General features: G+C 42.8%; 1 protein-coding gene across 2 annotated transcripts in view; it reads left to right on the top strand.

Annotated features, from left to right (window-relative positions):
* Window positions 1–827: 827 nt before the first annotated feature.
* The window catches only part of ADCY2 (adenylate cyclase 2), a 212,236-nt gene continuing 187,833 nt past the window's right edge, over window positions 828–25,230 (top strand). For both annotated transcript variants that reach the window (XM_048076378.2, XM_048076377.2), the window contains exons 1-2: window positions 828–1,206; window positions 19,341–19,538. In XM_048076378.2, the coding sequence (XP_047932335.2) occupies window positions 973–1,206; window positions 19,341–19,538 (432 nt within the window). In that variant the 5' untranslated portion in view covers window positions 828–972. The remainder of the gene's footprint in view (window positions 1,207–19,340; window positions 19,539–25,230) is intronic.

Raw genomic sequence — 25,230 nt, 5'->3', positions numbered from 1 at the left:
GGACCGTAGTCCTCCAAGTCCCTCTTGCTGCTGGCATCACTCCAGCCACCGGGACCCACCCTTGTGACATGTAGGCCTGGTGGCACCCGCATCGCTTTGGTCTCTTCCTCTCCCTGGAGAGCTCAGGGAACCCGGCAGCCTGTGGGAGATGAAGGCTGTGGCAAAGCGACAGCGGGGGCCAGAAGGAGAGGTCAGAGAGGGACTTGTCCTGCGGGGAGGGACGTTTGGTGAGGCAGCGGCTGGGGGAAGAAGGGGAGCCCTGTCCTGTGTGCATGTGCGTACAAAACTTCAGCTGGTAAATGCTGCGCGTGGTGGGTATGAAACTGCAGGTTACTTCGAGTGCCTGCTTTGTTGGGAAGAACCAAGTCCTTCAGAGCAAGGAGAGGGGATACACTGACAAGCTGCGAGAAACGCGTGCCTGCTAACTCGAGAGCCAGTTTAGGGCAGAAATCGAGGCATGACTTTAAAAACGGAGCCTCAGCCGTCGGGAAAGGGACGCAGTGAGAGTGCCACGATGAGAGCTGCCGTGTGGGGGACACCTCCCGAGGCGTCTCCTCGGGGGGCGGCCGGCGGGCTCCCCGCACCTTTTGGCGACCCGGGGCGCGGCCGCCGCCGCCTCAGCCCCGCAGGCGCTGAGGGAGAAGGGGGCCCGGAGGCGGCGGGGGCCGTGACGGGGGGGACCCCTCCGTGCCGCCCGCTGCTCCTCCTCGGAGCGCTCCTCCCGCCCCCAGCGCCGAGGAGCCGGGCGAGGCGTGTGCGTGCGGCGGGGCGGCGCTGCCCGGAGGCGCAGCGAGCCCCGGGACTGGCACGGCGGCGGCCGCGGCCGCACCATGCGGCCACCGCCGCCACCGCCGCGGCTCCTCCTCTCGGCCGCCCGCGCGGGAGCGCGCCCCGCTCCACTCCCCGGCTGCCTGCGGCAGCGGCGGCGCTGAGGGAGGGAGGGAGCCGCGGCGGCTCTGCCCGGCGCCCCCGATGTGGCGAGAGGCGATGATGATGAGGAGGAGACGCCGCTACCTGCTGGAGCGGGCAGAGCAGGCGGGCGGCGGCGGCGGCTGCGGGGCGAGCGGCGAGCAGTCCCGCTGCCGGGACTGGCTGTACGAGTCGTACTACTGCATGAGCCAGCAGCACCCGCTCCTCGTCTTCCTGCTCCTCATCGTCATGGGCGCCTGCCTGGCCCTGCTCGCCGTCTTCTTCGCCACCGGGCTGGTAAGAGGCGCCCTGCCCGCCCGGCGCCCCGGGACGGAGCGGGACGGGACGGGGCGGGACGGGGGCTCCGGAGCCGGGGGCACCGCGGCGGAGTTGCCGGGGGAGGCGGCGGCCGCGGGGCCCCCCCACGGGCAAACTTTGCCGCCCGCGGCTGCCGGAGGGAGCCGGGAGGGAGCCGGCGGGCGCAGCGAGTTTAATTCCCTTAATTCGCTGGCTCTGCTTCCTCCCGGCGGGCGGGCGGGCTGGCCGCCGTGACCTCCCCGCGCCGGGGTGGCAGCGCTGGCTGGCGGGGCTTGGCAGCTGCCCGCAAAACCCAGCCCGCGTCCCGGCTCGCCGCCCCGGCCCCTCGGTGCTTTCTGCGCCGGCCGCCCCGTTTCGGGGCGCCTGACCCGTTTTCCTCCAGAGAGCCTTGGTCTTGCAGCCTCGGGGAAGATGAAACGCGCCGGGGCGGCGGATGACAGCCGGCATCGGGCTGGCTCGCCCAGAAATCCCGGCCGTTTTGCCCTTGTGTTGAAGGCGAGGGAGAAGCTGCAGAGGGCAGTAAAATTCTTGCTCCTCGCAGAGTTGTCCTGCTGGTAATGGTTAGAGGCAGGCTGCTGGCGCTGCCGGGGGCTGCTGAAGTGAAGAAGGGGGGTTGAAGGGCTTCAGGCTTTCTTTTCTTAATCCTTTCCCCCAACCTTTCAGTCTTCTGGAAAGCTGGGTGTTTGTTGTATGTAGCTGAGGTCTCTTAAGAGCGAGGACGGGCGGGTTGGTGTCACCTAATGTGTCACCTCTCTTCCAGAGGCACTGCACGTAGCACTGTTGGCTTCAGGAGGCAGAGAAGCCTGCTTTCGTGTGTGTTACGACCAAACTTTTACCTTAAAAACTGCTGCAAACGGTTGCAGGACTAGCTAAACTTAGAGTTAACTGGTGGCTTATTTCCTTATGATATTTATATTAAGATTTTTAATGCTTTTTGTTAAACGTGCTAGTCCTACCAAATGCAAGACAGGTGTAAAAGAGCTAATGTGAAGCCAGTAATAATGGCGGTGGCTCGTAATTTGGCTGCTTAATGCCTAGATGTTCCTGTTTTGGAGCGCTGTGTACCAAAATACAAATTCAACAGCTTCTCTGATTCTGGTGTGTTAGCTTGGGTGCTTATCTGTCAGGACTGAAGGGGCCAGTGGTAGAAATGGAAGTACGTATCTAGGCTAAGGCATGGCTAGGGGTGGAGATGTGCACGATACTAGCACGATACAAGGCAGCAGAACTTGGGCTTGACAGTTCATAGCACTGGATTTCATACCTTTCAGTCATGGTACAATCTGCATCTTGCTAGTACAAGCTGAGCACGCTTGTTTTCATAATTCATTTTCTCGAAGTAAATCATTCACGGTAACAACACTGGCACAACGCTGGGTCCAAATCAAAGGGCTACTGAAAGTTATGGAAAGAAAACAATGAGCTGGCGGAGTCTTGCCATGAGCAACACTTCAGAAAGAGTGAATTTTATAGTTCAGTCTACATTTGGAATTCCAGACATACCGGAAAAGGAAAAAAAAAAATGCTTTTAGAACCTTTTTCCTGAGCCTTTATCTTCCTGTGGCTAACAACTGGACTGGTGAGCGGAGAGAGAGGTGGGGTTCATCCTTAAAGTTTCCAGTCAACGGATGAAAGTAACTTCAGGCGGAGAGAAAGCTTGCCTATGCAGACTTTCAGCCACAGGATGTTGGGCAAAATCCCTTGGAGCCCAGCCCAGATGCTCACCTAGAAGCATTTTATTGTAGCCCAGCTCTGGTTGCATCTGGGATTAAAATATTCCTAAAGGTTTAGATCTGTTTCTCCCACGTCTGACTAACAAACCCTCATTTTATATGGCTGTGGAACCTCAGTCAAATTTGTGTGCCTGATAATATAAAAGTGGCAAGCAGCTATGAGCGTCTGAGCTGCAAGAGCTGATATTAATATCCTTGTCTTTATTTTGCACATCTAGTATATATGTGATTGTTTTGACAGAATATTTACTTTTGTGAGGGAGGCACAATAGAAGCGAGGTGGAATAGTTCTGTGTAGGTCTGTGCTGTGCATTTGAAGTTAAAGGAAATCTTTCTTAGCAGTTGTTTCCTTTAGATTTCATACAAAGCAGTTGAGATTTTACTGAGAACTATTTAAGCCTGTTTTGGAAACAAAATTCCAAAATGACTCACCATAACACTTGATTCATATTTCTCACTTTTATTTCAAAGCACAACTTAAAACGTGAGATGCGGGATCGGACACTGCTAGGAAGAAATGGATGTACATCGAGTATGAACCATTTTTATGTTCCAGACTTTCTTTAAAAAAGAAATGCAATGGAAGTGAGAGATTTTCCTTCCATTTACATTTTTTACTCGGTTGTTAAAATAGATGACTGTGATGTCTGAGTTGATGTTTTGGGGGGCAGTGTCTGCTTAACTGCTCCCAAACACAGTGCCAGCCACGCAGGGGTGTATCCCACGTCCTCTGCCATTTCAACCTGTCAGAATACCAGCTGTAGCCTTCCCGATTTCAGATGAAAAATTTATAAAAGCTGTTGCAAAATTAGAGTAAACAAGATTACTTACAAAGTGTGTCTGGAAATCTGATTACTCTTCTTTCAGTCAGTGTACTGCTGTTACTGAGATAGGTTTCTTGGGAGATTTTGTTTCTGTTTGTTTCAGGAAAATATTGTGATTTCGACCTCTGGGATTAAGCACTTTATCTCCTCAAACACTCAATACAAGACTCCCAGAGTATCCTTGAAAGATGACCATTCAAAGCTTGGAGCTTTAAATAATATAATGATAGTATCAGCCTTTGAATTTCCTGTGTCAAAGTATCCTCTGTATTCTCTGTACCTGGCGTGAATGGAAAACTGGCAAAATGAGATCAGGCTTCCATGTTTAGCTGCTTTAATCGATAGAGAGTAAATTATTTTCCCAAATCTGTGAAAGCCTTCCAGTGCTTAGAAATGCCAGATGTCAGGTTGATTTTCTGTCTGGTTATTGTCTTGTTCTTTTAATAATATAATGTGTAAGATAAACTCATTATCTTCTTCCCTCTCCTGTTTTTAGTACTAAAAACTTCTGACCATTTTTAGTGGTGTCTAGAACAGGTTTGTCTCTAGACTGGACATGATAACTGCAATTTATAGGATAAAAGATTAAATTGACGTTTTAAAATTTCCTAATGCAAAATGCGAGTGTATCTGAAATATCTGCTGTTGTGATGTTTTGTTTCTGATGCAGTTAAACAAAACTCTGACTTAAAACAGGGATGATGCCCGAATTGTACAATTTAGTAGAAGGCTGTAACTTTCATTTATCCATGCATTTTCTAGACATAAACAGAGCCCTGTCCATAGATGTAGGCTTCAGTAAAAACAGTTTGGGGTACCAGAATCTCTTAGCACAGGGGAGGATCTTGTGGTGTAAGTGGAACAAGACCCATATCTGTCAAGATCCTTCCCTTTTCCCAAATGTCCACCAATTTGCTGCGATATATATATAAATAGATATAAATAGATAAATATAGATGCTTTCTTTTAGGCTGGCCAGTGACCTTTGCTCAAAGACTGCAAGCCTGCTAATGCAGGGTTATATTTAACAGTAGTTTGTGGCCCTGATCTGCCTCCAGAATCTGTGCTGCTACATGTGACCGAGTAAGATGTGGTTGTCGATGTGTTGATGCTTGTTGAAGCAGAGCTGCCTGCTTCTGGATGACATCAGTGGCCAAGTGGAGCACGTGTTGAGTGAAGAGCTCTTCCACAATGTGGTGTTCTGATGCGTTCCCTCATCTAAAACACCGCGAAGTAGTTTTGTGTGTGTGTTTGCAGCCTGACGACTGTCCCTGAAGCAGAGTCATTACCTATCTTCAAATCCACTGCTTTGAAGTTCCCAAAAAGTTTGTGATCGTGCTGGTAGGCTGAGTTGTGACTCCTCAACCTTTTTGCTGAATCCTAAACCCAAGAAACTGAAGGTTGTCTGCGCATCTATGTCACTGACTTGCCCAAATACCTTCTGCAATAAAGTTTGAAGTAGGCAATTATTCTTAATGGGAGAGTACAATAATTTAGGGAGGTATTCTTGCAACAAGGAGGATGTATTGTCTGCTAGGAACTCATTTTCTGGCATCAGACCAGACCATAACCAAATTTACCTTCGGCTGATGCTGCAGTGTAGACAGAAGTAGCTGCCTCATTCTGAAGCAGTACATTAAAATTTTTATCGGCCAACCAGGGAATTGTCTCTGCACAAAAAGAAGTGCATCAAGAAGAGTCCTGTGAGCATCTTTTGTGAGTGCCATTTCTTTGGGCCTGTGGTCAGAATGACAACAAATCTTCTCTCCCTTTAATGGGTCTTACTCTATCTGAAAGAAATCCTTCCTACTTCTGGTAAAAACTGGACATCTGCCAAACCTAGAGCTCTTCAGGATTTCCACGACCAGAATCTCATGCTGAAAGGGAGAGGAAAAAGTCTTGAAGTCCAAGTGGAAAATGCAGCTTAAAATTGCAGATGGGGAAGACGTGTTCCATCATCCTCATTGCAGTGTCTCAGGTGATGAGGTGTCTGCAGATGGGCATTTGCTGCATGCTTCTGGTAATGTTCACATCAGTACTGTCGATCTGAAAAATTCATCCAGCCACACCAAAAGGTCACCAGACTGATGCTGTTGTGATGTTATATCCCTATTCATGAGACGCTCTGTTGTAACCCATGTATAGAATAATACAGCTGTACTGTAAGTCCACTTGTACTCTTAATTTCAGGAAATCTCTTGAGATCAGCCTTGCATAATTTAAAGCACTTTCGGTTCAAGAGCAACAACTGTCTTCCCAAAATCCAAGAATACCAAAGCCTTTGAAAGTGTTCCTTGGAATCCTTGCAGACTGAAAGTAAGCCAAAGCATCTGCTATACTGTTTTCAAACTCCAGCATATTCATTCCTCCAGAAAGAAAACTAAGGCAGAGCAAAGGTAATGAATGAAGTAGGAAAATCCTCACTGGTCGAAGAAGAAGCTGAGAAGGGGCTGTTTGCATGCTTGATGCTGTGGTTGTTGTGCCCATGAGGTGTGCTACTTTTTCTTAAGCTCATTCTGCCCGATTATTGCCACTACCAAGATGAGGAAGAATTCAAAGCAAAAATGACTTTATTTATAACTTCTTTTCTTTACATAATTCCGGCTATAATTGAGCATGCAGTTCTGCTTTAAAGTCTGTTGTATATTAAACCATTCCGTGAGGGAATCCTATGCTTCAATTTTTTTTTTCTTGTCTCTAGGCACCGTAATATCACAATATGTTTTTGCAGCTATAGCTGTCAGCTGTTTGGTAGTCATAGGATATTGCCAGTCCTGCCAGTTGTTTTTTCCAGTAGTACCTTTACTTGTCTGAGCATGACTTTTTTAGCCAGTACTACCTCTTGAATCAGACCCATAAAGATTGCTGATTCTTCCTGTCTGAGGCAGGATTTGCCTAGCTTTGCGTCTGGTTTCATTCCTCCCTGCTACATCGGTCTGGGCTTTTTCATGTTTCATTTGCTAATGACACTTCCAGTATGTCTGTGGTTGCTTTTAATGCTGCTAAGAGCTTGTCTCATTTGCCAGTCCCTAACCAGCCTGCTAACAGAGAGCCATCAAGATAATGAGGTGCCTGTGGCAACCTCTCTTCACATACCTGTTTCATCCTTCGTATTGAACAGCCTAAATGCTGAATAAGAACTGGGTAAAACTATGGGTATGGCTGTGTTGGCACAATACTGAGCCTTGAACTGTAATCTTAGTAGATGCAAGCTTTGTGGATACTCTGGCAATAGAAAGCTGGCTTAATGTCACAAATTGTGACTCAAGCCATGGATCCACAACTCCTAATCATTACTGCAGCTGACACAAGTGACAAATGATCTACCAGCTACAGCTGTTGTTTACTGAGGTGCACTGGGAATAAGACAGGTGATGGACTGGGCTGCTGTCTTTATCAGCATCAAGCCAGGTATGTGGATTCACAAATCATGTATGGCAATTTCATAGTGGATTTGCCAGGAACCACTGAATACCTCTCTGGTTATCTTGCTTAAAATTATAGAAATCGATTTCAAGTTCCTTGTCACAGATGAAGATATCTGACTCATTTTTGTGTGTCTTAAAACTCTCATCAAAATAGTGAATAGGTTTCTTTGGTTGAGCCTTCAAGAGGCTCAACCTTCAATTTATTATAATGATAGCAATGACTGGAATCTTCCATACGACATCACTCCAAGCTGATGGCAGCAAAGACTTTTAATACAGATAGAAGCGGTCTGCAAATCTCTTGAGTGGCTTGGCATGCCAGCATGGTGGGAACAAACTGCAGCTGAATACCTTCAGCCTTTCATCCTGTGCCTAAATTCCCAGCAATAGCCAAGCTGTGATCCCAAACGAGCCAAGTGCTGCCACAGTGGCGTCTGCATGTTTTAGAAAGAACTGAGTCGGCTCAAGCCTTATTGATATGCTAATATGAGAATCAGCCAAGGGATTAAACTTCTGCTTTTAGGGTTCTGGACCCTGAAATAAGTGAATTAGCAGACTTCTGCTCTCTTTTCCCTACAGTCTTTTTTTGAGTATTCCTTCCTGATCCTGCTGAAAATAACAGCTGTACACATTTTCTGCTCCAGATCTTTATATCTTAAATAAGCAATGTCCAGACACTGAACCTTGTTCAGACTTTGCTGAAGATTCAAGGGACTATTGAACCATCTGTGCAGAGTGTAAGGCAGTCTCTACACTTACTTTCCCAGTTGTCTTTCTCCAACCTATATCAAAACATTTTTATCTCCCATCTTTCAACAAAACTCTCTTGTTCTTAGTGGTATGTACATGATATAAAAGTCCTTTGCTGTTCCTGGTTGAGAGCATGTTCCAGGCTTGTATTTGGGACAACCAGTGTAAGCAGCAACCATCACCACTAGCCTCTTAGCCTTGCTCTCAGGTCTGCTGTCTGAGTGTCTGCTCCTTCCACCATCCATGAGTCTAGTTTCAAAGTTTATCTAACCTGGAAGATGTGCTCCAGCGTGCAGGAGCAATGGTTTCTGGTTGCATGCTCAGTGTGCTCCAGAAGGCAGCAGGGCAATGCATATTTTGGCACAGGCATGTTTCCCATATGGCTTCAGATGCAGCCAACATGGTGTTTGATCACTGGATAGTGCCGTGAGATCCGGTGTAGATGATGGCTTTTCAGAGAGCTCCTTTTACTCACTTGGGTTTGCAAAAGTAGCTGGAGCTTGATTTTTCCACCTGCCTCCTCAGGCACCTGAATTGTCTGCTGTGGGACCTCTTAAAGTCGCATGCACAGCGACTGAATAAGTGGGGTTACTGTCCTCCCATTCTAGGTAAGCTTTCCCCATCCACCTCTCCGATTTGCTAGCAGTTGGGTCAGCCCTGCAGGCAAATCCCAGGAAGACTGGATTCTCCTAGCTCCTTTTCCAGCAGGACTGAATTGAGGCTGAAAACTGACTTTCCCCTGGGACCAATGTTAGGAAACCAGATTTTCCTGGAATTTGGCTCAGCACACGCTTGGTAGTGCTTCTGCTCTTACCTTGTGTACCCCAGCAGACAGTCGGATTCCTGGTCTTTGATGCAGTCTGTGATGGTGGTCCTTTCTAGTGGCACAGCCTACGCGGGTCAGGACCCAGGAGGTGGCAGGTTGTCCAGACCAGTAGCTGGTCCTCTAAGCCCTGCTGGCACCCCTGCTGGCTTTTACCAGAAGGTGGCCATCATATCTCACTTGAGCTGGTTTGCTGTCCCAATGAGCCCAAGCAATTTCCAAACCTACTTGGTAGGTAGTGGTGTTTAGACACTTCCTTAAATGATACAACGTCTGTTTTAGATTAAAACAATTTAAAAGATTGTTCTTGGTCTCTTCGATTTTTAGTATTTTGTAACCTGTCCCTTAATGAGATGGGGTAACAATACTGGATAAATAAACCCTAAACTAATGCCAAGTAGAAATGTCTGATTTTCCAGTATCGCTGATGCCCCATTTCCTATGTATGTTTCTGAATTTTTGCTCCTTCACGGAGGAGTGATTTGGCTGAGCTGTATTTCAAGTGTCAGTTAACATTTTGGTCTTCTTTATTTGAAGCTTTATCATCCTAGAAACAATACCCATTAAGGAATTTGAGCCTGATCCTGAAGTCTGAAATGAAGTAAGAAATCTCTTTGCATTGAAGTTGAACTGACAGGCACATGAGAGAGTGGAGCGTGTCCTTAGGGGCGTAAACTTTAAGAACTTTTTCTGTCATAAAAATAGCTGTGTTTAGTAAGTAATTGCCAAACCTTTGGAAAACTTGAAAAGTAATTACACAATGACAGTTGTGACTTTTCAATATTAAAACTATTTTTCATGTTACCTTATTATGCTGATATGTAAAATCTGTGGAATATTCTTGCAAAAATGTATCTTTAAAAGACCCAGCAGAGAAATAAGCCTAAGCTTGCCCTCATCTTTATTAAACAGACCTTTAAAACGCACACTGTTTTCTCCTGTGCTGAAGCTCAAATGCTCCATGGTTCAAATTTTGTGATCTTACTTTTAAGCAAGTCCCATCTTGACTAGTTCTTGATTATGGCCAGATTCTCAAGTTACCATGTTGGAAGTGAAGTGGTGAGGGAAAGCTACCATCTAGCTTCAGTTCAACAGTGACAGTCAAAATACGTAACTGGCATCACTGAATGGCTCAAAGGACTGAACCAGGATGTCAGTATTTACGACTTCCGTGGGTCTACATGGATATGAGGAAGGGCATAATTTCACTTTTAATATGTGCTATTGTGCAGTTAAACTGAAAAACGTGTCCTTGAGTCCTCTGAAGTAGTTTACTACCTAAAAAGTTCAGCTGTTTTAAAGATTTAGGAATTCGGAATCAATACATATGAAATAAAGCAAGCAAGGAGAATATGTTGATCACTACACTTACTTTAAAAATAATCTAAATGATATGAGTGGGCACTAATTAGCCTTGTAGCCTGGAATAATCAAAAAATACAAACTTCCACCCACTTTGCTGCTTATTGTCTCAGCCCTCTTCTGAGGGGTACACTTGAGGGAGTAAAGCATAATTAGCTGTCATTGCTCTCTGGGACATGGTTACACGGTTTATCTTCTGTGACTGCCAGAGTCATAGGGTAGGATAATTTTACAAGTGCACAGGCTGTAGCCACTAGTAATGGGATTGGACCATCCTGTTTTTCATAGGCTGTTAAATGTCTTAAGGTGGAAAGCAACTTTTGGTAATTCCCAGCCTGAGAGAAGATTGAGATGGGGCTAGATGGCTGAAAGGCGTGATGGTCCTATTCGTGCTTCCTGACAACGTGGGGGCCCTCTGAACCCCAGCTCATTAAATAAAAGATTGTAAATACTGACAGATTGTATATGGCATAGTTAACAAGGTGAGAGGTTACAACTCAGTGGAAAATGAATCAAGAGAGAGAAGTGCCAATGTGATAAAATGGGCAAAGCCATTTTAAAAAAAGCCACCACCATGCAGGTTGGGTGCATAGTACTTGCACAGGGCATCTTTATGTATATGAAATTTATGAGCGCACAGCCCGTGATTCTGATAATTATGTTTCTGGTAGTGATCGGTGTCTGTCCTGTACCCCAAGCCATATGATACTGTGGACGTATCACATATGTTCTTGATTACACATTTGCATGCAGGGTGCTCAAACAACATTCGCTGTTGTTCTGGGATGGTCACTACCTTTAAAAATCGTAAGAGGCGTTTCAATGGATAGATGCATTTGTTCATTGCAGAGAAAAGATAACTTACAAACAAACATTAATTAGATATTGATCTAGCCACTGTGCTGTAGCTTTGACCCTTGCAAACCTCTCTTTTGTAGTTCTTTTGTATTAATTTAGAAGTGGTGGTGGTGGTAGGACCAGAATTGTTGGTGGCATTCATAGTGCACCGAGGTGGCATTACGATGTTCTCTCTTGTTTATTCTTCTACTAATGTTCTGGAGTTTGGGTTGCTTTTTAACTGCTGGTGAGCACCACCGTGATGTTTCCTCAGGCCTGCCTATTACAAATGCCAAATATCTCTATTTCTAAGTGTTAATAGTCAACCAAGAGCCTGTTATTCTGTGTACAGAAGTATACTTGGCACTTTTGGGTGGGGGAAACATGTTTTTACAGTTTCAGCTCTTTCTTCTGTAAGCCTAGTTGACCCTTTCTTTTGAACCATACCTGGTTGTGCTGTTTTTATTTTTTCAACATTCCGTGTTCTTGCTTTTTTCTGTTAAAACTTCACACTGATACTTTAGTTTGAGACGGATCCTCTGACGTGTTCCCCCTGTACAGAATAGTCTGGAATGAGAACTACCCCATGCTGAACACACATACAAATAAAACAGAATCTGCTACAGCCTGATCTCTCTGTTCTTTTCAACACCTGGATCACCTGTTTGCTTTTAAGAGTCCAGGCTTCCAACTCCTAATTAAGTTTCAAATAGAATTTACTACTTGTTTTACACTCTTAAAAATAATTTCTCAAACTCTTTTATTGGAGTACAATGTTAAGTCTTTATATTAATCCTGCTAAATTTTATGATCCCTTTTATCCCCTCCCCCTTCTTTTTTAAAAAAAATAAAGATAATTTTTAGAAGCTTCTCTGCTTGGCTGTTGAGGCATTCTGGGTTTGTTTTGGTCTTTGTAAGTTATTTGGGAGAAATGATTAGGTTTTGTTCTGAACCTCTGATTTTTTATAGCCATCTACGAAGATTTTAATCTAAAATTCTAGCTCCTGCTTTCAGTTTCAGTGTTTGGGCTCTTTTTTTTTTTCTCCTTTTTTTCTTATTTTTTTTCTTTTTTTTTTTGTTTTTGTTTTTTGTTTATGTCCTTAACAAGCCTCTTCATTGTTATAAAGCAGCCCCTCAACAGTAACATTTTATGACCCAGGTTCTTTCCACCTCTTGAGATCAGATTGAGTGTTTTCTCTTTCTTTATGTGGGTGGTGTTCTTTGTGAGTTTTTTGTTTTGTTTTGCTTTGGTTTTGTTTTTTTTGCTTGTTTGATTGCTTTTTTCAGCTCTTCCATGAAAGACCTGGACAGTAGTCTCAGCTTCTGTCTGCTGATGTGATCCTTAGCCAGTCTAGCTGGGAGTCACTGATGTATCCCTTTGCCTGTTGCATTTCCTTCCTTGGCAGCCTTTCTTTATCTCTGCATTTCATAGAACCTCATATAGTTTCCATTCTGATTTGGTTATCAGTCCCCCAGGTCATTTATTTTGATAAGCCTTTGCTGTTCAGCCTAGTATTTTGGTTCGTAGGGACTTTATGCTATTGGTTGATTCTTCTAGATTATTGTGTTTTAGCTCCTTCAGTCCCTGCTGAATTATGGCTTTGTCTTTTCTGTGTAGTTTCTACCTGGAACAGCAATATTCTGCTGATGGTCTTTTTTCCACTAAGTTTTCAGTAAGTCTACTGTGTAAATAATGTCATTTTAGCAACAGACATTTTATTTCTTCCATCTTCTTTCTTAGGCTTTTAGTGTTTGTATAGAAATGTGTGTACCTTCATGTGGCTGTTTGATTTCTCTGCAAACTTCTTAAAAAGTGAGTCTGCATGTTATGGCTTTTTTTTTTTTGCCATTTCCCTCCTGCGTAAGTTTAATCAACTTCTGTCCTTTCCTGTAGTTGAGAATTACGGGTTCTCTGTGACATTACTGCTTCTCTTAAACCATGTACTGTGTTCCCGTAACCTCTTCAGTTTGAATGTTTTCCTATGACCTTTGAAGTGCCAGCAAAATCACTTTTTTTCTGGTTTAGATTAAGTTCAGCTACCTTCTAGAGGCTCCTTCCCTATGCCTAAAGTTTCCCTGGTTTCATCAAACTGCCTCTTTAATACAATTTCAGCTGCTTATTGTACCCGTGCTTGTCAGCCTATCTTGTTCTGGGAACATTAATGAGAGTGCCACCATAGTTCTCTGCTTCTCCACTAGCAACAAGTATTCTGCCTTCAGGACTTTCCTCCTAGCCTTCCTTATGTTACTGTTATTTGCACAGCCCATGGCCTGTGACTGTTCCTCAGCACCTCCAAGGATCACACCCAGACCTTCTGTGAGGTCTGATGTTTGCATTAGGCAGGGAAGTCTGTGATCTCTGGTATTTCCACTATTCCTGTGACAATCATTGCTACAACATTGAAGCAGGCGAGCTTCCTTCGTAACTATTGGGCAAACCTGGCAAAATTCGGATGCAATTGTTTTGTAGCGAGTAAGAGAGGAGAGGAACAACAACTATATGCAGTTGAATTCATGAGGGACCCACTGGCAAAAAGTTGTCGGTGCTGCAGTCAAGCACGTAGGTGGCCACGAGGATGTTCATGATACCTATGTGGCTGGTCAGTGTGTTACCACCATTAGTGCCTCTCTGCTAGCTAGGACAGACAGTGTAAAGTCAAAGAGTCGTTCCTGTTGATTTCAGCAGCATTACTGCACTGGTGCAAAACGCCAAGCTTCTCTTACGGGGAGATTTTATAGTACCCATTGTTCATGATTTTGAAGTTGGAGGAAATGCTCGAGGTGATCAAAATGTCACCTGGAGGATCTGAATGAAGTCTTGCTGCACCAGTAATGTCCCAATGTACTAACAAACAGAAAATGATCCAGAAACTGGTCACAAATCCGGAACTACTTCTTGCTGGCTGTATATACAGTCACAGGGCAGCTTGGCATCTGAAAAGCCAGTCAGAATTACATGATCTGCGGACTGCCAGCCCAGCTGCTGACAAGCGAGCAGTCAAATATCCCCGTGTGCTAACAGCAAGTGTAGGCTGCACGTCAGAATCATTAATAGAGAAGTGAGTTTCTCAAGACAACAGACTCCATGCAGCAACTGGATGTTCGGTCTGATGCTGTTACCATTGATCTAGCAAGCACAACAGGGAACGCTGAACCAGAGGGAAAAGTCTCAGGCATGCAGTTACATAGGGCCGTAGTGAAAATCAAGAGCTTTGCCAACACGAGCTTCAGGACAGTTTGATTAAAAAGTACAGTTCAATTAATTTGCTGCTACTGTTCATGAACATGCTGCACAGAGCTCAATGAGAGATTAATAGAATAATAATAAAAAAAAGCACATGAGAAAGCTTCTAACCAGGCAGCTAAGCAAGAAGCACAAGCAAAGTGCTGTGCTCTGAAAGATAAATGGTAGGCACGAAAGGCAGAGGAGTTTTTCTGAGCTGTGGATCCAGAAAATACCATGTGGTCGTGGAAATGGCATCTGGCCTTAAAGACACTGCCATTTCTGAAGGGAGGATGGTGATGAAATTGATGGAAAAAAAAGTCTGAGATGGCCAGCCAAACCTTTTCAGTTGTCCTCACTGATGAAGTTATAAATGAGGTAGTACAGCTCTTTGGCCAGGAGCAGAGAGCAACACCTCCCAGAAAAAAAGGAGATTTTTCCAGCTCTCTAGCAGATGGCATCCAGTGCAGTCAGCCATAAGCAAGTTCACTAACATATAAAAACATGGGATAAGAGTCACAAGTAGCCAGAAGAGTTCTGCAGATTTTAGCTTTGTAGGGAACTATTTCTTGAGAACTGAAATGCTGTCTGTTTCTATGAAGAGAAGGGTGATGACATGTCCTCTGAAAATCGTTGTAGCTCTCTTTCTCTCAAGTCCTGGAAAAGGCTTTACAGGAAAAATGGCCAATTTTTGCTACAAAGGTAACTAAACAGATTCTTTCAGTCACTCTGCTTAAAGGAAGGTATTCTATTTTGGTAAAGAGGTCAGTGAGATAATCTTTGAGGCCTACTTTGTTTTTTTCTTTTATTTTTTTTTAACTCAGCACTTTTGACAATTTGCATGAAATCTCAGATAGTTTTAGTGTTTGAAGAACATTGCTCTTTTTTTGCATTTAGAAAATGTTTCACTGATCTCAGCAAAAAGTGATTTTAGTAATGATTTAATACAGAAAATGGTTTGAGTTAATTCCGACCAAGTATGTGGTATTTCATATCCCAGCAGGTGCCTGCTGTATGTAGACTGCTGTCAAATTCCATTACATGAAAAGAATAAAGGAGAAAGTATCAAAAGAATGAGAGAGACCATGGGAGAAGATTTTATGCTGAAATTGGTGTTTTAAATGCTTGTTTGTTCATTTTTACAGAGTACTTTATCAAGTCGTGTGGCTTATATAAAACAGTGAATTGCTCTACAGCAGCTCTGCTGTTTAAAATTGAACAGAAGGCATACCATTATCTGGAAAAAGAAGGAGAAGGATGGAGGATGAGAGAAGGTGGTGTTTTTTGGAAAGATGAATGAAAGTGATTCTTCAGATTTTAGTGGTGATAACAAGATTGTTACATGCTTCTTATGAATTTATGGGGGTTGGAAAAATTTCTAAGGGTAGACTTTTTAATTTCTTCAGTAATTAAAAGACAGCAAGATAGCAAACACTGAGGAAGATAGAGCTGTCAGGCAAGATCCATGTATCATAGGTTTAGCCATTATGTTCATAAGTGTCATGCTGATACTTTAATTCCATTACCTCTGGTGTATTTTAATTTCTGAGACTAGAAATGAAAAAAAAAAAGGAAAGTGGTTTTTTTTTTTTTTTCCTGTCCTTGGGAAATGGTTAGGCAAATGAAACATTTAACCTTCAGGATTTGTCTTTGCACCTGACTTCACCTTGTAACATGCTAAACACAGTGATGATTGCAAATATTGATCTGGAAGTTACATGCTTTAAATGTCCTGCTCTTGAAGGTACAATTTCATGAATATTTAGCTTCTCTGGAGTAATAGAAAAATATTATTAGAAGTTATTTCCAAAATAAAATCCTGCGTCACACAGTCTGCCTCTGTTGACCTAAACCTAACATATATCAAGGCTTTTTGGAAAGGATTAAGGTTGTAATAACAATTGTTTTCTCATACATATTTTCTTTACCTAAAGTATACTCTATCCTGTCTTTAAATTTATGTTTTACTTTAGATACACAGTGTATGGTAAAATGTAAGCACCTAGGGCTAGCAGAAGCTGGTGGTTTTGTAGTCAGCTCAGTTAGGTGAAGAGCCACTGAAGTCGGGTGATCTCTTTCATTTACATGTGATGAGGAACTTAAACACTACGATCTGTTCTTTTTTCAGCATATTTTTAAACCAAAACAAAACTGCAAAATTTTGCAGTAGGCAACATAAGAAGGGGAGAAACTAGAAAAAAAGTTTTCATTTAGTGATCAAAATGTCTGGCCCAGTTAAGTGTTGAGGTCAGTGTACTCTTAAAAAAATATTTTTTTGACTGATTAGCTGTTAATTTGGAGCAAACATTTTGATAGATTGATCTAATGTTAGCACATATATATAAATATTTAACTGTATGTGTGTACATATGCTCTAAACTGAAATCTAAATATTGTTTGCTTGTTACAAAGCAAGATCATCCTAGAAAGCAACGTATATACATATATTACATAAATAGAGAAGAATATTGTCTAAGCGCATATGGCTATTCATGCCATATATATTTGTAGCATGATTTTTATCAATGGAATATCAAATTATCCTCATTAAAATGATTGTTTTTTCTTAATCGTGGCTTCCTTCAGGAGCTTGTGGATTCCTCTTCAGGGCTGCAACCCTGACTGTGTGATGGACAATACAAGGAATGCAGTGCTGACCTGCCACAGGTGAAGGGTCAGATTTCTCTGACTGTGTCACAGGAGTTTTGCAATCCCACCTGGAAGTTCAGAAGTCAAAGGTTTAAGTTAAATGCTTTTGATGTAATCTGGGCTGACACTGGTTGTGACATTACTAAATCATTGCCATGACAATTACGGAAACAAACTTCAGAGATGGGGATGAACAAAACCCACAGACTTTAGCAACATAAATCAGCAGCTCTTGTTATTACTAGTTAGGTTGGATATTTTGTCTGTTACTATGCAGGATGACATCCACCTTACTTCATGCAGCTCTGTGCTCATGCAAACACTTAGCTCTGTGCCTAGCGTTAAGCTCATGAGTTTGTTTTCAGTGAGACCATCTGAGTGCTTAATATGTGCATTTAATATCTGGAAGATTTTAGTGCTTGCATTTCAGAGTTAGCATCATGACTTACAGTTTCTTGATTCTTTTGCTTATACCCTGATCAGTTGCAGTGATACTTGGTTAAATGTGTGACTTTGTAAATTTAAAAGGGAAGAAAGAATAAAGACAACTGAAAGATGAGCTGCCTTCTGTCAGCTCTCTGAAGTGACTGCAAGGGCTGGTTTCAGAGCGTGGAAAGCAGAAGAAAAATGTGGGTTATGGGAAACTGCTGCTGCAGCTTAGTTCTTGCCGTCAAAAACAGAAAAAGGAAAGTTAGCTTAAACATGTTGTTTGAAAGGTGAGAAAGTGTTAGCTCTAAAAAGTGCTGCCGGGCTTTCTCTTCGACTTTTTGGTGATACATGAGGCACGGTACAGGAGAGATAACCTGCAGCCTGCCCGATCAGGCGTAGGCTTTGATAGCGGCGTTTCCCTGGTCTTCCAGCAGCCAGGGCACTGGTCGCCCTGGTCTTGGAGCCGTATGGCTGATGGCTAATGGTGCAAGCCGCATGGCGTAGCAGCTAATGAGCTTGGCAGAAAGTCAGTCAGCGCCTCTGCTGGCCTGCCAAAGTCCAGAGTCTGTGGGTTGACGTTCGGTTACATGCTTGCCTGGGTCCGTGGCTTCTGAAGCTCTGCTAGGTGAAGGTGTGGGTGCGCTCCTTTGGAGTGGGCACACACGCCGGAGGCAGTGAGCAAGCGTGGAAGTGCTCAGCACATGTGCACTCACAGGCACAAGCCCAGGAGTTTGAGGAGAAGGAGGTGAAAGATTCCTGCAGCACATGTGTCTCCCTATAGACAGCAGGTTGTGTAACTTGTCTTTTACTGAGGTATGAAAGAAAAATAAATAAATGCTGAAACACTGTTTTGTTTGTTTGTTTGTTTTGCTCTACCTCTTGTACACAAATAAGAAAGAAAAAAAATAAAAAATATTTTAAGTAAAACTTTAAGCAAATCACCAATAAGTAAAATGTATCAGGCACTAAGAAAGCAACTACAAAACTAGGGGAAAGGAAATGCTGCTTCTTTGTGCTTAGATGTCTTAAAAACCAGCAAACGGGTACTTCAGATCGTCCCAAACATCTCACCAGCATGAGAAGTGGGTACAAAGCCTTTCTGCATGTGGTGTGAATTTGTGGAGGGTTTTACTGTTACAATAGTGTCATTTGGGGTCTGCTTTTGCAATCTTTTTTTCTTCTTCCACTAGTTGCTGTTAGAATTCCTAACAGCTGCCTGAACCAATGAAGATTGTACAACCAAACTTTGATACAGTGCTGTTTTACTTCAGCCAGGGATACCTTTGAACAAATATAGTAATATAAAAATAAATATGTATTCTTTGTTAATGCGTCTATCGCTAGATGATTTAAAAATATTAGTGTAGTAACTATGTGGGTTCTGTAAATAAATTCAGTTCTTGTTTATTCTGAATCTCATTTCCAGTTAGGTTCTAGTCCTTGCTCTGTGTGTTGCTTACACATTTCAAAGTAAGCAGTTGCTAGGAAAAATGTGCATATGTAGTCTAGAGCACATCCTTACAGATGAATGCTTCAAACAGAAGCAAGATGTATAGTGCCTGGTAGATATCACTGTCAGAAAAATAAGGCTGTTGTGGACTTAGGGACGCAGTGTCGATTTGGGAAGCATTTTGACAGCTGCATTCTTCAATGGAGATGCTGGAATTTCACCTGCAAACCACAATGACCACAGAAATCTTTTGAAATCTGGAGCAGAGAGCCTACCCTGCTTCTGCAGATTTTAATTCGCTTAGTCCTTCAGGCCTAGCACATTACTGTCGTGTGAGTTAGTTTTCTTAATCTGCTTCAACTACTATATTTCTTAATTCAGCAAAAGAAGTAGTAGGGTGGTTAATAGTTGTTTATGAAGTTAGTACTTCAAATCAGAGCTTCTTACAGTGAAAGAAATCCTATTTTGATTCATATCACTTGATATTTGATTCATATTATCATGTCTTTCTGAGATCTGTGTGCAGTCAGTTAAGAGTATCTTGTCCTTGTCTGACCTTTAAGTACATCAGTTTTTAACTCCCTTTTATTTTCCTTTGTTTCCAGGAAATTGAAGACCACGTGGCATTTTTAATAACTGTTCCAACAGCCCTAGCAATTTTTTTTGCTATATTTATCCTTGTGTGCGTAGAACCTGTCTTCAAGAAGCTGCTCCGTATATTTTCGCTGGTGGTCTGGGTATGTCTGGTTGCCATGGGATATCTCTTTATGTGTTTCGGAGGAATCATCTGTCCCTGGGACCAGGTAAGACTGTTGTAATTATTACTTTTACTTCCACTGGCTAGATTTCCAAGAGCCGTTCTATGCAAAAGTATCAACATTAATTTTTTGTGGGACATCTAATAAAATGTTTTTGTGACCAAGTGTTTGCATGCTAAGACTTCCAGCATCTGTTTTATAAATGATAAAAAGATGTGTATGCTTAAGGTATGGAGGATTTTACATTTACAATTTAAGCTTCTTGGGATAATGAACATTTGATTTCAGTCACCAACTTCCTTGTATAATGAACGTTTGATTCTAGTGACCGATTAACATGTCGGAAGTGCTAGTTTTATTCAAGACCATCTTCAGCTTAAGGTGTTACTGCTCTCAATTTAGCAGTCTTCAAGATGTTCTCTTGCAACGCATGAGGAAAAAGGATTGGGAGCTTCCTATCTAGAGAAATACATGAGTACAGAAACAGTGAATTACCCTTAACATTTAAAAAAAAATTAAAGAAGACAAAGAAAAGGTATAGTTGTCTCTTAATAGCAGCAGTTTTGAAATATTAATAAATGGTGTGTAATATCCAGAGCTGTTCCTGATAGATTCTTCTGTATTCTGCTCTATCCTTTTCCTTTCCCCTCTACATGGAAATGCTCCTGAAATACTCACTGTAAAACTCTTTATAGGGTGGAAGAAAACTATAATATATATAAGAAAACTATAGTATAATATAAATGTGTCCTCTGAAAATTCTGTGTTGAGCATCAGTTTGGTATAACCTTTAAATTGCAGTGTGCTATCTGGGATGCCTTCTAGGTCTTTAAGATAAACCTGAAACAATTTCTCTTACTTGTTATTTGGATCTTGCAGAGACTTATGTAAATACTGAACTTTAAGTATGCAACTAGTTCCTATGAAGTCCTTGATTCAAATGATTTAAATTGCTGATGTATGTTGTTAATATTAGTTAAGGAGCCCTTACCTCTGTGAGTGATTCTATATTTTCTTTTTCTTGGAAGTTTCAGGGATTAATTATCTGTGAATCTGGTTTTTTTTTTTTTTTTTTTTTAAGTATTTGGAACTACCAAACCAGGCCACGCTTGAATGTGATTAAAAGAAAATTAGAACGTGCAATATTTTTCTCTAGATGCAGATTTCACCATGGGTGTGCCTGTATCTATGTGATATCAAGTCTAGGTACTTCACATGGTCTTACTTTGTTGTTTTATTTATTTTTATCTCCAGATGTGGGATGTCATGCTAGAATATTTCAAGCTTTCAAGCTTAGATGCATATATTTAATTAGCCATGTTATCTTTTCATTGCAAATTCTACAGAGTTTCATTTTGTTATTTGAGAGAGATGATAATGATTTTCGAAAGCATGTGGCATGAAAGAGATCTAAAATGGATTCTGCAGTTGCAGTCTTGGTGTTGTGTTTAGGCAGTCAAGGTGGTTTGTCCTGCCCTGCTTCTTTCTTAGGGAAATAGAGGCATTCCCATAGCACCGGAGTGACCTGGCTGGCCATCTGCAGCAGGAAGGGCTGCAGAGCTCTTGGGAGAGGCATCGTCCTCGAGCAGGTTGCCACGACACAAGTGGTCGGATGTTTCAGTCTGTTCCTTGGTTGGCATGCAAGAGTCGCTTGGAAAGAGGACCTCTGGGAGCGAGCAGTGTTGGTTGATCTGCCCACAGCAGCCCCTGTCTTTGCCTTGCGCTGTGCTGGGGGCAGGCAGGGCTCTTCCAGACAGCACTGTCCGTACTCCCAGACCCCGCTGTCCATACGTGGCTTAGCTGGGCTGTGCCATGTGCTCATCCTCTGCCAGGAGAGGTGCTGGGGCAGGGTTGCCCTTGACCACTTCTAGAAGACAGATGTCTCAGGGCTCCCTGCACTGGGACGGTTTGCTGCCCCAGAATAAATTTTCATCCTTCGAATAGCAGTGCTGTCTTGGTGTTTGCTTCTGTAGGCATTCTTTTACCTACTGTCAGTTAAGAGTAACCTACAGAAATATGGAAATCTTTCTGGGAGTTTGACATCTTACACAGCAGGCTAATACCCAGTTTGATGAAAAAAAAAAAACAGCCAGTAGTACAATACCGCTGTGTATTCCTGTAATGTTGGTGTTTTGATTGCTCTGAATCAGGACTATGTAGGTCAGTAATCAATGTTCTCCCCTATAATTATATATGAAAGCAAATCTTCCTTCCTTGGGGATTACTGACAGATTCTTTCTTAAAGTTTTACATTTTGTGAATTTAAAACACATTTTTCTTGATTTATTAGAGTCTTTTTCTTGTTTCTTTACGCTTTTTATGAAAGAAAAGAAATATGAAGTAAAATTTAAATTAGTTCTGTTTCAAATATATCCTTGTCAAATAACTAATTGGAAAATGATCAAAATAATAATAAAAAGAACCAGTTCATGTACAATTTTTTACTAAACAGGTGGTTTACTTTCATTTTCTTCAAACTACAGCCTAACTTTTGTTCTGGCCTAGCAGAGTTTAAAAATACTCTTTTCATCATATCTTTCATGTCTTCTGAATCCTGAGCTTGTTAAAAATATGGAATTTCTTAATTCCATATTCCATATTCTTAAACTAGTAACTGCCGAAAGATAAATTTCCTGCATACCATAGTTTATAGAAAGAATGTGTTGTTTTCTCATTTGTGCACAACCTCCTCCCCTAACTCAAAAGACAACCCTGTATCCTTTGTTTTTTTTGGCTTGATGATTTTAATGTTCCTTTTGGCTGTTTTTAAGTGGTAAATGCCAATTTTCTCTGTTGTTGAAGGTACCTCAGGTGTGAACTTTTGCTGCTTTTATTTATAATGAAAATACAACTTTGGAGAGACTATTCTAGTTATGAACTCAATATATATTTAATGCAGAGCAGTTCCCCCTGTGCCTGCAGGCACATAGCTCAAATAACTTTCATGAACAATGGAGGACTGAAAATGAGGCGGCCGGTCAGCACCATTGTTTTGCGTTAAGAGTCCTGTGGGCTGGTATGAAATAAGTGCAAATCATAATTGGTTTCAGCTTGCTTTTGTTGTCCCTGCAGACCGCTTTTATCTGTCTGCATTTCCTTGTCTCTTGTTCAGCTGCAGCTACAGCTTTGGAGAGAAAGCCATTATCAGGTGTGGATCTGGCCGCATTTTGAGGGGGGTAGCAGGCGGCTGCAGACTCTTGCTTCATCCCTGGGGCCTGTCTGCAAGCCCTGTACTGGCTCCTTAATTGCCTGCTGAGCCTGATCCAAAGGCTGTAGCTGGCACTCAGCTGCATGGGAGTAATCATGAACCCATCCATGAGCGGAGACAATTTGCAGGATGTTTGCATTATCAACCTTACCAACTAACTTAACTCCTCAATTAGCACCAAGCTCTCTCACTCCTCTTTATGGATGGTGAAGAGAAGCAAGCACAGCGAGAGAGAGATGGAGAGAGTACCACCTAGGCAGTGGGTGGCTTTACATGGAGAAATTAGGGCAATGGTGGCAAATGCCCTTGGTACTTGACAAACTGTCATTATAAAGTGTGGCTGCCCTCTCTCACTGCTGTCAGTCTGAGACTGCCAGACTTGGCAGTGGAGCCTCCGGTTTATCCTGGTGGCCCAGGGAACTTGGGCATTTTGATAGAGTCTAAACACACGAGACTGAATTACAGCCCAATGGAGGGAGGCTGGGCTGTCTCTAGGAGGTCTGGCAGGAGTCACAGGGCACCTAGCTGGAGTTGGTAGGAAAGAAGCAGAGCAAAGGAAGTCACGTAATGGCTGTGAGAGAGTTATTGCCTCCTGGCAGGTCTTTCCAAATCTAAGATGTGAGTGATAATGTGTGGGGATGGTTTCAATGAAGAAAGACCCCAGGAAGATGTTTAGAAAGGTCTGTGCCACCGTCAGTAGATGGTGTGTTTGGTGGAAAGCCAATATTGCACAGCAGGCAAGCTGAGGAACCAGTGCTGATGGAGAAGGGTGATCTTGTTGTGTTAGGACTTCAAAGATTCTGCTTTCTAACAAAATGTAAATCCAGTACCTATCTGTAAAGTTACATGCCAGAGGATGAATTTAAATTACTTTCCTCTTGTCTCACTGACAGTATAGTTATTGTACAACAGTTGCCTTTCTGTGTCATCCTTTGACATGTGTAATACTTCCTCAGCCTTTTATACAGGGTGTGTGTAAATATGTCATAGCTCATTGATATCAAAGGGTAAGAAGAGCTCTTAAGGCATACAGTGGATGGTAAAAAAAAAAGAGGGTAATTATACAGCATTATGCTAGTCTAATGAATTCTATCATTGCTGGATTTTGGTATTCAACTCTATTTAGTTATAAATGCACAGCCCAGGCACCAGATGTGTTCCTCCATGTCTATATTCAGTTACAGCAAAGAAATTACTTCAAGCAGGATTTGACACTTCTGATTTCCAAAAAAAAATTATCCATGGAGTGATGTGTTTAGAATATATGTTTGGCTATTTTATTCTAAACGCTACTTTTTAAGCTGAACCTAGAGGGCTTCTTTGTTTTGTTTTAGTGTGTTTAGAATAGAATAGAATAGGATAGGATAGGATAGGATAGGATAGGATAGGATAGGATAGGATAGGATAGGATAGGATAGGATAGGTTTACTTCAGATGGATGGGACCTTCAAAGAACATGTAGTCCAACTTCCTGACTACTTCACGGCTAACCAAAAGTTAAAGCATATTACTGAGGTCACTGTCCAAATGCCTCTGGTACATGGACAGGCACGGGGCATCAACAATGACAAGCATGGGGGTTGGAACTAGATGATCTTTAAGGTCCCTTCCAACCTGAGCCATTCTGTGATCAACCACCTCGCTAGGAAGCCTGTTCCAGTGTTTGAACACCCTCATGGTAAAGAAATTTTTCCTCATGTCTAGTCTGACCCTCCCCTCGTGCAGCTTTGTGGTGTTCCTGCTCCTCCTGTCATTGGTGACCAGGGAGAAGAGACCGACGCCTCCTTCTCCACTTCCCCTCCTCAGGAAGCTGTAGAGAGCAGTGAGGTCACCTCTTGGCCTTCTTTTCTCCAAGCTAGACAAGCCAAGTGTCCTTAGCCTCTCCTCATCGGAGTTGTTGTTAGGAGTGTTGTTATGGAGGAGGTGTTGTTGTGGAGTGGTTGATTTCAGGCCTCGGAACTCCACTGATGTACAAAGTGCAGGCCAAATTTTCACTGTTGGTACTGTGTTCAGTTTTGGGCCCCTCACTACAAGAAGGGCGTTGAGGCCATGGAGCGTGTCCAGAGCAGGGCTACGAAGCTGGTGAAGGGCCTGGAGCACAAGTCCTGTGAGGAGCAGCTGAGGGAACTGGGGTTGTTTAGTCTGGAGAAGAGGAGGCTCAGGGGAGACCTCATCGCTCTCTACAGCTACCTGAAAGGAAGGTGTGGGGAGCTGGGGGTCGGCCTCTTCTCACAGATAACCAGTGATAGGACTAGAGAGAATGGCCACAAGTTGTGCCTGGGAATGTTTAGGTTGGAAATTAGGACACATTTCTTCTCAGAAAAAGTGGTCAGGCATTGGAACGGGTTGCCCAGGGAAGTGGTGGAGTCACCGTCCCTGGGGGTGTTCAATGAAGGGTTGGACCTGGTGCTTAGGGACATGGTTTAGTGGGTGACATTGGTGGAAGGGGGACGGTTGGACTAGATGATCTTGGAGGTCTTTTCCAACCTTAATGATTCTATGATTCTATGATTATTATTCTCATTTTCT

Source organism: Anser cygnoides, chromosome 2, assembly GCF_040182565.1.
Source record: "Anser cygnoides isolate HZ-2024a breed goose chromosome 2, Taihu_goose_T2T_genome, whole genome shotgun sequence".
NCBI classification, from domain to species: domain Eukaryota; kingdom Metazoa; phylum Chordata; class Aves; order Anseriformes; family Anatidae; genus Anser; species Anser cygnoides.
This window is presented reverse-complemented; position numbering and strand designations above follow the sequence as displayed.